Below are 14,779 nucleotides of genomic sequence, written 5' to 3'. Positions count from 1 at the left end.
AGGGCCCAGTTTAGTTGCCTAAAATTTTGGTAAAACGGCACTGCAGCATTTTCGTTGTTATTTGGTAATTAGTGTTCAATCATAATCTAATTAGACTTAAAAGATTCGTCTCGTGAATTTCGTCTAAACTGTGTAATTGATTTTGTTTTTTATTTATATTTAATACTTCATGCATGCGTCGAAAGATTCGATGTGACAAAAAAATCTTGAAAAATTTGATGTTTTGAAGGGGAACTAAACAGGCCCCAGCTAAAAGAAAAAAAAAACTGACCACTCCACTAGGCAAGTGTCATAGTGAGCAGGGTGCAGAGAATTTGCAGTGCCGTCACACATCATTTGACAGATGCCGAAGACTTCCAGGCCGTCGCCGGTCGTCCACCGCCCACGAGGAGCCTCGGTGGCTAACTGGCTACTGGCTGGCCCGGCGTCTCGTCGCATGTGATGTGAATGTGAGCCCTTGTTTAGTTGTAGAAATTTGGATTTTGGAGCTACTGTAATATATTCGTTTTTATTTGGTAAATAGTGTTCAAACATGGACTAATTAGGCTCAAAACGTTTGTCTCGCAATTTCCCACCAAACTGTGCAATTAGTTTTTCTTTTCGTCTATATTTAATGCTCTATGCACGGGCCGCAAATATTCGATGTGACAGATACTGTAGCAACTTTTTGAAAGTTAAGGTGCAACTAAACAAGGGCTGAGGTTGAATCCCTCGCGGATCTTTTTTGCAGGTTTCCGGGCAACGCCACTGGAGCTGCCGCCACTTACCGCGATGAACAGGTGGAACGCTAGCGCGCCGATCTTTTTTGCTTCCGTCCAACGAGCAGAGGACTATATCTTGGATCAGAAAACACCCCGTGCCGTATGAAACGGGGAAGCTGAAAGTTCGGCGCTTATCAGACGCGTATCGGAGAAGATTTTCTTTGGAGAAATTATCAGAGAAGATTAGAAGGTGATGTGATGACTACCTATCCAACAAATTAAAACGCGTGCAGCTTACAAAATTCCGAAGCATTAGCAGTAAGCCCTGCCTCAATTTATAGGTTTCAAGAACTCAACACATTCAAGTAAGATAACAATGCAAAGAAAGATGAAAAAATATGACTATGCCGTTCTGTCTTTGTTTGCTTGTGCCATTTTGTAGGATCGATTCACACTAAAATAGGCAATCAGAGGGGGGTGAATGATTGTGGAAGCCAAAAAATAAAATTTAACACTCCACCCCCCCCCCCCCCCCCCCACCCACCCATAAACAAAGTCTATTCAAACCTTGTTTATCGTTCCGAACAGAACACAACGCTTCCACTAAAATAATCTTGACAAAAATTCATAGCTCTAATTGACTTCAATTTTTTGCAGATTAAATTAGATGAAATTCATGAACTAACCCAACTGGAATCACGTCAAACAGAGGTCTGGAGCTTGAGATATAAAAATAACAAGAACGCTGTGTCAGGTAGTGACGAAAATTAATTAACAGAAATTATAAGCCACTTCATATTCCTTTATTGAGATAGAATCAAACTGAAAAACTGCTGCTGTGCTAAAACAGAAACTTATACTTTTAACAGATTTGTGTTTATAGCACAAGCAAAGAAGAGCTCTAAAACATATAACGCACAGACTATCAATTTTACTCAGCACACATAATTGCTATAAATATTCAACCAGGGCAAAAATGACAAACTGTTATTCTACCAAACCTAATAACAACGGATCAGTTTCCAAACATTGATCTTTATTACTTGAACATACGTCTCATACTAGAATATAAAAGTTCTCCCGAGATTTCTCAAAGTAAAATATATTTCCTCTTACAAGTTCTCATTCTCGGAAGGAACACTTGTCCTCGGAATATTACTCTCGCCTCTCTGATTTATCTATCTCTGCTGAACTGTCTATCTCGCTTCTACTCATGCATGTCTCAGACCTTGGTCACACACCTCGCCTGATCTATCTGCTATCCTTATATCAGCAGCAGTTCTCTTGTCCGCCTAAGCCATGTGCTTAGCAAAAAAACAAAAGGATGGCAAGCACCGTACTTCAAAGATGCTCCTCCCCTTTCTCCATATTCATGCATTGGCACCATGCTAATCACCTCATCCATGCAGCACTTGTTCATCTAACTACTGGCGGTCGTAGTCAGTCTAACAATATCCACCGACACCGAGTGACAAATAGACTCACACATCGGTAAGTCTCGTTGCAGTATTCCTCGAACGTCCCGCGTGACATTCCTTACCAGTAGGACTAGGGATGAAAACGGATCGGATCGGTGCGGATAATACCTTTCTCATATCCTAATCTGTTTTTCTTTGTCGGATTCGGTGCGGAGCGGATAATACACGGATGTGGATGCGGATGTAGATTTTTTCGGAAGTCGGAAGTGGTCTGGATATGGAGCGGAACCGGATCAGAGACGGATTTAAATAGTCGAGTAATATGTACATACATAGAGAATTATAAGCTTGTCAAGAATTGATTTAGTAAAGAACCAAAAACAAGCAATGGATAATAAGCTTGCATTGCATTCCATATAGCGGCTATCACAATGATTGTTTACACTTAACATGATATTTTCACTAAAAATGATAAGTTATTAGCCAATAAATAATAATACCTAGCAAATTCTTAATTCAAACCTTAAAATATCAAATAACCACATCACAAAATAAGAGTTCTCAACTAACAAAGTTTTTCGAATCCCAAATTCTTTAGACTAGGGAGAGAAACTTTCGGATATCCTATTTTAAACATCGGATAATCCGCATAGAAATTGTGGATAATCCATATCCGCCGGAGTTTACCTATTCCATATCCTACCCAGCGTCCGCACAAATCGGATTCGGATTATCCGTATTCGCATGGATATTAAAAGTTCTTTTCCATATCTACAAAATTCGGATTCGGATCGGATTGGATCGAAAAATTATCCACACCACTTTCACCCCTACGTAGGACCTCATTTTCTCCCTGAACTTAGTCTTGAAACCTCGGTTCTACCCGAACCTAGTTCCAGTCCGTCACCGACAACGTTCCTCCTAAAGCAACACCTGCACATGAAGAAATACTAAACCGCATACGAGTACAAGTCCATGACTTGACTCAAATTAGTCCACACCACACCACTCACAAAAGGATAAAATTGTACCATGACTACATTGTTATGAAAGAAATCATACGCTCAACTAAAAACATTTTATTAGCGAATTATATTATGTCATTATAAAAGTCATTATATTAGTCACTTTGCAATTGCAAATTTAACATCAACCATTTTTTCGTCACATGATCTCAAACACTTGCACATCTACAAACAGGATATTGGATACATAACAAAATGAATACCATACACCAGCTAAGCAGACTATAACCAAGTTCAGTTATTTACTTGTATAACTTATTAGTTCTACATCTACCATAATATTGTGGAGGTGCACAAGGCTACATCTCTAAATTCTAATTGACACCCAATATGCAAAATGGCACTTAAGTACTCAATAAGATGTGAACCCACAAAAGCGAAAATCATCTTGGAATTTCAGATGATTGTATGAACTCTTTCTCCAAGCTGTATAGTCTGGTTCCTTGATTGCCTTTGCTTTGGTTGCGTGACTGATCTTTAAGAACAATTTGAATTGTCCTCGAAACTCGAGAACTGGAGTGGACCTTTGATCCTAGTATATTTTCGAGAATTATCTCCACTTGTCTCATTGTAGGCCTTTCTTCACCTTTTAAGCTTAAGCATGTTTCTGCAAGCCTTGCAATAACCTCAGCATCTTCGGACCCTCCCTCTTCAACAATTTGTGGATCTAGAATATCTAGCAAGCAACGGTCTTTTATCATAGACACGAAGTGTGATGCTAGGCTTTTGCCTTGTGATGAATGTGTAGAGAATACCGGTTTAACCCTTGTTAGTAGCTCTGCTAAGATTACACCAAAGCTGTAGACATCACTCTTCTCGGTGAGTCGACTAGTGTAATAATATTCAGGATCCAGGTAACCATGAGTTCCTTGGATGGCAGTCTGTATTCCTGTTTCATCTATTGAAATTGACCTTGAAGCTCCAAAATCTGACACTTTTGCTGTTAAAGTATCGGTAAGCAGTATGTTTGCAGATTTGATATCTCTATGGAACACTGATATGGAAGCTGCACAATGTAGATAAGCAATTGCTCTTGCAGTTTCCAATGCAATCCTTAGTCTATCGTTCCATGCTAGAGGGTTTTCATATTGTCCATGAAGATGGTACGATAGGGTTCCATTTGATATGAACTCATAAACTAGTAAAGGAACTTCAGTCTCAAGACAGCAACCAAAGAGCTTCACCACATTTCTATGGTTAGTCTGCGAAAGTATAACAACCTCATTTATGAACTGATCAATTTCCCTTTGAACCACAATTTTAGACTTCTTGATGGCAACGACACGTTGATCAGATAAGATGCCTTTGTAGACTATGCCATGACCTCCACCACCAAGGATGCGATTCTGGTCAAACTTGTTGGTTGCTTGCTCTAGTTCTTCAAAGCTAAAAATCTTCATCCTTTCAGCTATGTCTTTATTTGAGGAGATTAACTGCTGTAGAAGCAATCCTTGGTTTCTCTTGAAAAACTTCTGCCTTAGAAGTTTTGCCCTTCTTTGCTTGAGTTTATTGATGACGTTTGCAACACCCAGAACTGAAAATAGTAGGCCAAAACCAGCACTTGTTGCTATTATAGCAATTAAGCCTGCGGAAAATTAAATAAACTCAAGGAGTCAAGGATTACACTAAGCTAGATGCAGTATGTGATGTCCATTTCAAAATTTTCAAGTCACTTAAATGTGTAGAAAAAAATGTTTCTTAGAGCTGTCATCTTAGATTTATATTTGTTCGTGGTCACATGATTTACTTCTAAAGCATATTACATTCTTGTAAAAAAATGTATGCTTCTCTTTTTGCACTTAACTTGGGTTGTATCACATGTTTAAACTTCACAATAACATCAGAGAAAACTAATTTGGAATGTGAAAAATATAGTAGTGGTATTTAGAGATGAACTACCCATGTCATGTGGAATGACGTACATGACAGGTTATTATCAAAAAATTGAAGGAGAACCTTTATTTCAATTTTCAAGCGAATTGTATTATGTACCAGGATGGCTCCTGATGCTTTTCTTTGATGAGCATCGGTATGTCCCAGGCACATTGATGCAGGTTCCATGACATGGGTAAATATCTGGCAGCTGGCACTCGTCAATATCTGAAGAAGGGAAAAAAAAAGAGAGAAAAGGAACATAAAGATGAAGCACATCATATGAATTTTGCTTCTTGAAAAGGTAGATAAGCAGCTCAGTCATTCGTATAACTTAGACTTGCAAAGGATGAAAGAAAGAGACTGATGACTACTAGTAGTAGTAGTAGTATATAAGACAGAAGTGGTACCTTGGCATCCATCACCAATATAGGGATTGCCCTCGTATCCGTGAGAACAATTGCACCGTCTTCGGTCGTAATTTCCACCGATAGTATAGGAAAAACTGTTTGAGCTTAGGCATCTGAAGTCAGAAGATCGGGGAGCTATAGGGGACAACACAAACAAGCCTGCATCACGTATTAGATCCAACGACCACTCCAGCACCGCTGGAACCGGAACACTACCGTCTCCCATCTCCATCTTGCTGAAGTTGCTCGCCATTTCGGCCTCGACTCTGCTGAACCAGTCCTGATCAACTACGAAAGCTGCTCCATACCCGGCGTTACCGCCGGTCTGCTCTTCTAGATATTTAAGCTGGATACCGTACGAAGGGAGGTCAGCGCCGAACGATGCGATGGACGTGCGGCAGCAGCCAACACCGGAGCATGACGAGGAGCCACTGAGCATGTCCGCACACACGGCAGCGCAGACGCTGGTGTAGGTAACTAGTATTAGCTTTTGATGAAGATATACATCGATTGGAAGTAGAAAAGGTGTGTCTTTGATTGTGAAGAGTGAGAAAGCGCGATCGATTGCGGGCTTCTTCCTTTTTTTTTTTCCTTTGCCCATTTCTGGAGAAATATGTACCGATAAAAAGAATCGAGGAAATATTAGGTGCAATTCCACTTGTAGGTTAGTGAGACGTGAACATGGCCTAACCCCAAATCATTTGCCGCATTAATTACTGGGGTCAGCTGTAAAATTCAAGCGCCGTTGATAAGTTTATTGAGTGGTATGGGCCGAATTAGGCGAGGGAATGTGAGATGGGCTGTGAGCTTTCTGACAACGTCTTACACAAAGTAGGGCTGGGAAAAGCCTTGGAACACAGAAACGACGAGCCTTGGAAGTTGGAGCATCCTTATCACTGGTTTCGACTTTGCCGACCACAGAAAAAAAAAAAACTACTCCCTCCGTTCCTTAATATAAGCCATATAGATTTCTAAATTTTTTTCCAAAATATAGGTACGTATCAACTCCCACACCGATTAGTTTGGAAACCTTCCCACCGTATATAGTACATGCCACAACCAATCCTTTAGATTTAGGAAGCAATCTGATTGGGAGAGATAAGATGGCCTGATTTTCCTTTTTTTCCTTGGTCTCACATCCTTCCCCAAGCCGTGCGTTAATATTGGTGCTAAAAACTATATGGCTTATATTAAGGAACGGAGGGAGTATTTAGTACCACATCCATTTCAAATTATAAGATATTTTAATTATACATAGTTTTTCTATACACTTATTAAATATACACTATGTTTAAATATATAGTAAAAACAATATATCTATAAAAATCAAAACGTCTTAGATATAATTCAGGAAAAGTAAAACCTTTTCAAAGAGTAGCACGTAGGGTATAGGTATTTGATTGATTAATTAAACAGTTTCATTAGCGCTAGAGCCCTACCTGCCTCAGCCCAACCCAGCCCATGTCGAACTTCATTTCATGTGGGAAGGCCGGAAGGGCCTGATTTGGATTGAAAAGCACTTCTGCCGGCGGACCCCACCGTAGGATGGGCGAATGGCAGCCACGGAGCTACACTTTGGAGCTTGTTTGATACTAGTATATTGCGCGCGCCATTGTGCGCGTCGGTTATCCAACCAAAGATGCAGCGCAGGATTAAACAATCATCTAATTTTTAGTAACCGACACGACAATTACTCATGGTCGTAGCATGAGGATGGTATGTACATATATTTTACATAGATGTGCTAAGCGCGGTAATGGTCCACCTTAGATGCACAGGTCCGGTCTGTAGAGCTAACATAACAGTTGACGACACTTGCAAGCTTTATACATTAGGGTTCATGACACATATTTTATAGACACGGTGACAATTTCAGGTAATTAAACATTGTAGGTCAAGCACTCGGTGATGACCTTGCTAGCATCTCGCTTCTCGGTCTCAGAGGTCACTATCTGTGGAGACAAAAGCTTCCTAGGTGGATGAATCTGTATGCAGATTTGGTTTTGTTAGCTCTCTGTGGTTTGTGAGGCATAAGGAGATTCAGTTTGACACTTCAGAAATTTACCAGGTCCTGGAGGCATATGTGTGCATTGAGAAGGCAAGTAAAAGCAGTCTAAAAACAGGCAGTAACCTGACATGGCTGAAGAGGTTAACTCGAGCATAAATAAATGTCACAGATGCATGAATCGAAATGTAAAATAAAATGTAAAAAAAAGACTCACCAAAACAACAGATCGTTTCGGAATCATAGGTGATGACTGAATCGGTAGGAAATTACTACTTCATCGCTACATGGCAAGGCCAAATAAAATAGTATCTACTAACTGGACATGCATAATTTGGACATCGGACTAAACAAAAGGAACAGGAGAGCTTACCAAGTTAGCCGGCTGCATTGGCGTTCACGTTGTACATGTGCAGGCTGAAAGTAAACCCAACAAGAGGTTTAGTGCAATACAAAGCAAACACAGCTATAATCGAGCAAACCATAATATAATACTAAAGGGGTCAAACAAAGAGGATGAGATGGCAAAGTGGATAGGGAGGTGTCTAACCTTTGCCTAGGCAATATCACAGCTACATGGTGTGGTATAGTATAAGCAAGACCCCAAACATGGACCTGGACCAGTACATCCTTGCAAAACAAATAAAAAGGAGATGTGGACAGGTAATGGGAATCAAGCAAACGGACCAAAGTAAGAAAGGAAAGTTAGAATATCGAGATGTTGCTACAGCAGCAATCGGTGAAATGGCAGCACACATGCTGATCTCTTCTTTTCTGGCAGGTGGTCCAGCAACTACATATCTACCGGCAGCCTACAGAACTTGAAGCAAAGGAATATCGCATCAGTCATAAATGTATTAATAATTTCTAAGCAAAAGGAAGAGGCAGATGGCAGTCTGACAGGGCAACCATGTTTAAGCCTTCATAGATTATATCCCATAGGATTGTATGCCTGAGTCTTTACAGACCATCACAATGCATAGACGATCTAAGCATCAGAAGCACCCCATAGCCAGGTAATCAGCAAAGAGAGAGAGAAACAAGAGTAAATTAGCAACATAAGAAGAACCAAGGCCTGTGCTAACTACCAATTACAAACATGACAAATTTTACCTGAGGGAAACAGTCTCTGTAACCAGCTAATGATGTGCAGAATCAGATTGAAGGAGAAATAGCATTATTAGTTGGGAAATAAAAATACACAGGCGCTGGCCGAGTCTGTTTAGGAAAAAAAAAACTTCAGAACATGTTTCAAAGTCTGCAAATCTTAATTAAAAGGCGATGTAGCTGGGTTTGAATGATCCAGATCAACAGGAAGCAGCAAGCGGCATCAGGTTGGCATGACAGCCATCCTAAACTCCACCACATGGCAATAGGTTTCGCTTTTTTTTCGTGGATCAAAACACAGTTGGAGAAGCCTAGTCGATATTAAGTTGTCAACTTGCATAAACCCATAGTTCATTGCAGGTGCTAAGATTAAAAAAATTAACCCATGTTATACTATAATTTTATAGAATTCACATAGATGATGTATGATATATGTCAGTTGAAAGAAGCATAAGACCACAAATAAACTAAAGTTAGTTGAATAAGATCATTATTTGGGTCACTGACTATTTTTGTAGTACAGTCAAAACCTAAATCAACCTCCGAAAGATAGACGTGTCCACAGCATACAGTGAAAGGCTAGAAGCAGCCAATTCATGATTTTGGCTGTAGTTGTAGCATAGTAAACAAATAGGAGGCATCAGAGTCCGAAGCTTTGTCATATGTGCTATATCAAACACCAATGCGAAAAACTGGGAACAAAGGGAAAATTATTAAAACAAAGATAGAAAGAAGGAACAACCTAACAATTGCGGTAGAAGGTTTGCAGACATTCTACTACTAACCACATAGGTGAGTTTTGTTTCCCAGACTTGACAACAGGAATGGCAATATATCTTAAAACCTCGGCAGAACGTAGAAAGAGCATGATCTATTGTATACCAAACACAGAAGACTGCAAGGCAAAGGCCCGAGATCATAGGCAAAGAAGATCGCAAAGGAAACCTTTAAAAAATTTAGAGGCCTCAGAAATATATCAATCATCGCGTGATGAAGATCTTGGAGTATCTAGACATTAGAATAGATGAAAAATGTCGAGTCTCTCACAAGATCTTGATCATTGTCTTATATTGTAGATCATAAATGGGTACGAACGATTACATCATAGGCATAACAACAAATGGATCAGTAGGAAGGAATGATAATGGCGCCTAGATCGAAACCAGTTATCGATTTCTCTTAAACAAAATTACGAAAATCAAAGTAAAATCAATACAAAGGGCCAGATCATAGACTAAGAAGATTGCAAAGGGAAGCTCTAAAAATTTTAGAGGCCTAAAAAACGCATGAATCATCATTTGTTCAAGGTCTTGGAGTATCAAGACATCAGAATCAGAACAGATGGAAAATGTCGAGCCTCTCACAAGACCTTGATCATAGCTGGGTAGTGCAGATCAGCATGGGTACGAAGAATCTGATCATAGGCATGAGAACAAATGGATCAGCAGGAAGGAATGGTGATGGTGGCTAGATTGAAGGATGGTTAACAACCAAAGTGGTCATTAGCAGGCTACAAAAACAGTAGGAAATACAAAGCACCTGAATGTTGCCTTTCATGAGTGAAGTTTAGACTAATAAAAGAAATCATGCTACAGGCTGTACAACAAAATTTTGAATTAGGCAACGGCCTATTAGTTACGTAACAAATGTAATCCGTAAGGTTTGAAAGGCAATAGTGCTCAACCCTAAACCGGTATGCTGAGTTTTTTTTTTGTAAAAAAAGCCACCACTACAATAAGAACCCCCCCAAAAAAATAGAATCAATGTCCACAAAGCCGATAAATGAGATACTCTGCAGATATAGATCATGTACAGGTCACATCCACAGGGAATATAGTAGCAGGAGGAAAATTATATTATGATCTAGATATGACAGTTCCGCAAGTGACCCAACTCCATAATAATTTGCAAAGGGACAAGCTGTGTGACTTAAGAAGGTAAAAACTAATAAGTAGAGAAAACCTAGAATCTTCTCAAGAAAGGAACAAACATTATCAGGTAGATGTTACCAATGTATGGAAGTTCCTTCTTTGCTGCCTAAACCCCTCAGCCACCCACAAAACACGAGAAAAATATTCAGGCCTAGTTCGTTCGGAACTCATAGCTTTTCTATGCTATAAAATTGAAATCCAGGAACAGATCGAACCTTGTGTAATAGTACGCAGCTTACATTTAATTTGAAGAATGCAGTAGTAAGTATACCAGCTAACTAATATACAAAGCTGATGGAAGGCATACATCAAACCACATATCATATGAAATCAGTATTAGTACAAACTATAAAATGCGAAAAATTATTTAGGTCTGTCACATTCCAGGTCATACACGTTTCATTTAAGGATTTTCACTTTGCTACTGGGAAAACCTCCACCACCACCTTGTTTTCAAAAAGCTGGAACCTGATTTTGGTTTAGCCGCAAGGCACTAAAGGTAGTCATAGAATAATCTTTCAAGGATATGAAGTACTTGTTTTGTCATCTAGAATGAGAGTTTTTTTAGTAGCATGCACACTGTACTATGAAGCCCTCGTCACAATATATCTTTGTATCGTCTATAAATTTAACACATACACCGAACCATGGGCACATATAAACAGAGAATGCCATATCGGTGCATATAGGAGCAGTAACAGAACTAAACAGAGTGTTATCACCTTTTGGCAGCCGGAGAAGCGAGACAGAGCAGAGGAGAAGCCAGCCGCTTCGAAGAGAATCCGGTCAGAAGCCGCTTCAAAAAAATCTGGCGGGGACAAGCTGAGCCATCGGTGGAGGAGATTGGACGGCTGGGACAATTTAGGGCGACGTGGATGGTGCTTCTACCCTAGAAGCTGACGCGGTTTACAGGAATAAATAAATTAGACCAGATTGGAAATAAACTTAAGATTAGATGAACTTCCAAAGCAAGAAAACAATGACCTTTGCTGTGCTTCTTCTTCAGGCACGCATGCACCCCACTTGAGTTCACATAACACCAGTGCAATAACTAAGATGTATCGAAAATTCGAAGGAACAGGAGAACCAAAATCTTGACGATGTAATCATTGGGAATAGGGCATGTGCTCAGAGCCAACAACATATAACTTGACGTCAGAAAGCGACGATCACAAGCAAGGATCATAAGGCTAGAAAGACCAAGAATATATGTATCAGTTCACAGGCAGTAAATAACAGAAGCTCAGATTGCACAAATGTGTGTATCGACATGACAGACAATGATCATAAGCAAGCATGAGCGGAAAACGAAAGGCAATCATGAGCAGGCAGCGTTATCAGAAGCTGCGATTTCATAACTAAGAGATACTGGATAGGCACTAAAAATTACCCCTCACTGGTGTCTTCAAACAACACAAATTTGAACAGGTAGGAAGAGATGCATAAAAAAACAGGAACAACCACCATCGCCTCAATTACCACAGAATAGTATGTGACTCGATAGCCAATAAAAATTACCCCTCACTGGTGTCTCCAAACAACACAAATTCGAACAGGTAGGAAGAGATGCATAAAAAACAGGAACAACCACCGTGGCTTTAATCACCACGGAACAGCTGGCAAAAAAATAGAATTTTACAGCCCATGATCATTGCCTGAGTTATGGACATAGCAGAGAGATGTAAAACGAAGGAAGAATCATCATAGCCCATGAGCATAGCCTTATTAGTTATGAAAAAGGAGGAGATGTAGACTATGGAAAGATAGCCCATGATCATTGCATCAAACACTACAATAATCATCACTGCAGTACCCCATTCCCTCAAAGTAAAACGTAGCAGGAAGAGAAAAGTGTATCCATCATTGAAGGTGACCAAAATGCAAACACTGAACCAGAAACCACCAGGACTACAGGGTAGAAGGTCACATGCTCAGATGTATGGCACAATAATTGCCCGCTCTCAAAATCCAACAGAACCGATCAGGCCACAGCCTACAGAACGCAAAACAATCGTTAGCAGCATGCAGCTTGGTAAGACAAGGAGACAACAATAGATCTAGGCTGAAAATGACCTTGCCTTGCTCATTTGTCTCCTTTGACCAAGATTCCCAGCTCCAAATGTCACATGCAGCGAAAAATCATGCAAGAGGAGAGTTAAAGAGAGGGAACCTAGGGTTTGAGCTTGCCGGCGGCCATCCTATCGCGGCGGGGCCCGCGCGCCGCGCTGGGGCATGGCCGGTCTGCCTCCACCGCCGCCTCAGTCGGCCGCGCAGAACCTGCAAGAAACAAATCGAGGTACATCTTAAAAAAACACAGGCATAAATTCGAAATATAGCCATATGAGGACCTCAGCTAGCTGCACACGCCATAGGGAGAGAAAGGAGCCAGGGGCGGGTTCGGCGTGCGAGAGAGAGAGAGAGAGAGGAGTCGGGCGCGGGGTTCGGCGCTAGGAGCTCCCGACCTAGGGTTTCCTGTAGCACACGAACGGCCGCGGGCTAGAGGAGGATGCGGCGCCGGGGGGCAGCCACCGGCAGGGCCCGGTCACGCTGCCCTGTGGCCGGGGACAGCCACCGCCGCCGGCTACGCGCGGTGCCGCGGCAGAGGCCGGGGAGCGGCAGCGCGGCCTGGCAACACGGCGAGCCAGCGGCACTTGCCCGGCCGGCACGTCGTGGGGAGGTGGAGGAGGAGGACGAGGGCGACCGTAGCCTCGCCGCGCTGCAGACGCCGGTGGCCGCCCTGGCCGCGCGTCGGGAGAGATCGGGAGAGGGAGGGAGCGGACGAGAGAGAGCGAGGAAGGGGGATCGGGAGAGGGAGGGAGCGGACGAGAGAGAGCGAGGAAGGGGAAGACGAAGCAGAAGTTTGGGGAAGGGAAATCCGAAGCTGGGTATTATATTCGTTTCGCTGGATTCTGAGAAGAAGCCGTATAAGGTAAATAAGAGCGCGAAGAATTCGAATAAGGTGGAGAGGACGACGGGAAGCTGCTCCGGACGAGAATCAGCTTCAAGAGATCTGAGCCACACGATCGCGGATCGGATGGCCAAAAAAAATCGGGCGACGTGGACGGCGTCTCCTTCTTGGAGTCACCTCCGGCTTGTTTGGGTTAATGAGCCTCGCCAGCACGTTGCACCCGAAGGCCACGAAGGAGTTGCGCGCGCTCGACGCCATCAAGGGCCCGTCCGGCGCCGGAACGGACCATGATGCAGTGTCTCGAATGGACTGAAATGGTTGGTAGGGTAGGGTATTTATTGGTCGAATGCGATCGGCCAATGTTCGTTTGCTCGTATATGATCGTGGATTATAAGTTGGGATAGTATTTTTCTCTCACACCAAACTAGCCAGCAGTAAATAATCCACCATCGTTTACTGCTTGCCGAACATGCTTATAATTGTCCACCAGATTAGGCACATGGATTTATCAGTGGACCCCACAACAGCTTATCTCTTCGACTCTTTTCCTGCCCGATTCCTAGTTCCTCCAAGAGTTTGCTATCTCAACTTGGCATCCATATAATTTTGGCAAAACAAGAAAAAATAGCCTCCAACAGTTTGGCAAAACAACTTGGCATCAATAGCAACTTGACAAATCTTCCCTCCGCGCGCGCAAATATATGCATGCATATATGGCTTGGCATCCGGGGCTCTTCGTTTCTTAGCGGGGCTCTTCGTTCGCTTAGCGGGCCTCTTCGTTTTGTTAACGGGTTTTTTTATTTTACCAAGTCAAAAATGCCAAACTCTTGGAGATGGATTGTTTTTTTACTTGGCATATAATTTTGGGAGTTGACAAATCACAAGATTTGCCAAGTAAAATTTAACAAATTCTTGGAGATGCTCTTACATTCCATCTCGCGTCTGCTCTCTCTCTCTCACCATTTCCTTTCTAGATGGATCACGACAGCAACGACGTCGAGGCAAGTAGACCACATGGTGGAAATTCACACACTAGACTAGAGACTAAACCAATGTTGAGTTTGGGTCTTATGTTCTTTGAGTTTCAGAGCGATGTTCATAGCAGCTGACCAGGAACGGTCTCGTTCGAGAATCGAGCGTAGCTCGGGTGGCAAGGCCCGGTGGCTGGGACCTTGCTAGCCAGGGATCGAGCCCCAGTGGCTGTGATTTTCTGTTGTCTCACTGGGGTTCGTCCCCAAATAACTCTGGTGCCTCTCGTGCGTGGAACCACAAAGGGAATACGACGCATCTCGTCGTCTACGGATCCATGGACCCGGTGATCTCACAAAGGACGCGATCTTAGAATCTAGGTGCAGTTGTAGGATCTGTTTGTGTACTTGTGGTGTGAATGAGTGTGGTGTAT

The 14,779-nt window shown here is 42.1% G+C and overlaps 1 protein-coding gene and 2 long non-coding RNA genes across 3 annotated transcripts; all 3 read right to left on the bottom strand.

Annotated features, from left to right (window-relative positions):
- Nucleotides 1-3,367: 3,367 nt before the first annotated feature.
- Nucleotides 3,368-13,827, bottom strand: LOC136492448 (putative wall-associated receptor kinase-like 16). Its single transcript, XM_066488459.1, has 5 exons — nucleotides 13,798-13,827; nucleotides 13,555-13,686; nucleotides 5,427-5,913; nucleotides 5,137-5,244; nucleotides 3,368-4,729 (listed from the first exon to the last, which is right to left on the bottom strand). Exons 1-5 carry the CDS (start codon nucleotides 13,825-13,827, stop codon nucleotides 3,528-3,530), a joined length of 1,959 nt encoding a protein of 652 aa, XP_066344556.1. The 3' UTR covers nucleotides 3,368-3,527.
- Nucleotides 7,348-7,670, bottom strand: LOC136492609 (uncharacterized). The gene is made up of 3 exons (XR_010768138.1): nucleotides 7,649-7,670; nucleotides 7,492-7,557; nucleotides 7,348-7,411 (listed from the first exon to the last, which is right to left on the bottom strand). It is a non-coding gene; the product is annotated as an uncharacterized lncRNA (long non-coding RNA).
- LOC136492608 (uncharacterized) lies at nucleotides 7,746-8,608 on the bottom strand. Its single transcript, XR_010768137.1, has 5 exons — nucleotides 8,545-8,608; nucleotides 8,333-8,419; nucleotides 8,160-8,243; nucleotides 7,982-8,061; nucleotides 7,746-7,848 (listed from the first exon to the last, which is right to left on the bottom strand). It is a non-coding gene; the product is annotated as an uncharacterized lncRNA (long non-coding RNA).
- Nucleotides 13,828-14,779: the final 952 nt, after the last annotated feature.

This window comes from Miscanthus floridulus, chromosome 11 (genome assembly GCF_019320115.1).
Source record: "Miscanthus floridulus cultivar M001 chromosome 11, ASM1932011v1, whole genome shotgun sequence".
NCBI lineage: Eukaryota > Viridiplantae > Streptophyta > Magnoliopsida > Poales > Poaceae > Miscanthus > Miscanthus floridulus.
The sequence above is the reverse complement of the archived record's forward strand: the minus strand, read 5'-3'. Positions and strand labels throughout refer to the sequence as shown.

What these genes read in the sequence shown, in the direction of transcription:
- LOC136492448 (XM_066488459.1), bottom strand. Translation starts at nt 13,827, where the DNA reads ATGGTGGATTATTTACTGCTGGCTAGTTTG. An exon ending in ATTTACTGCTGGCTAGTTTG is followed by an intron (nt 13,687 to 13,797) that starts GTGTGAGAGAAA and finishes CAACCATTTCAG; the next exon opens with TCCATTCGAGACACTGCATC. An exon ending in TATTGGTGATGGATGCCAAG is followed by an intron (nt 5,245 to 5,426) that starts GTACCACTTCTG and finishes TCCCTTCTTCAG; the next exon opens with ATATTGACGAGTGCCAGCTG.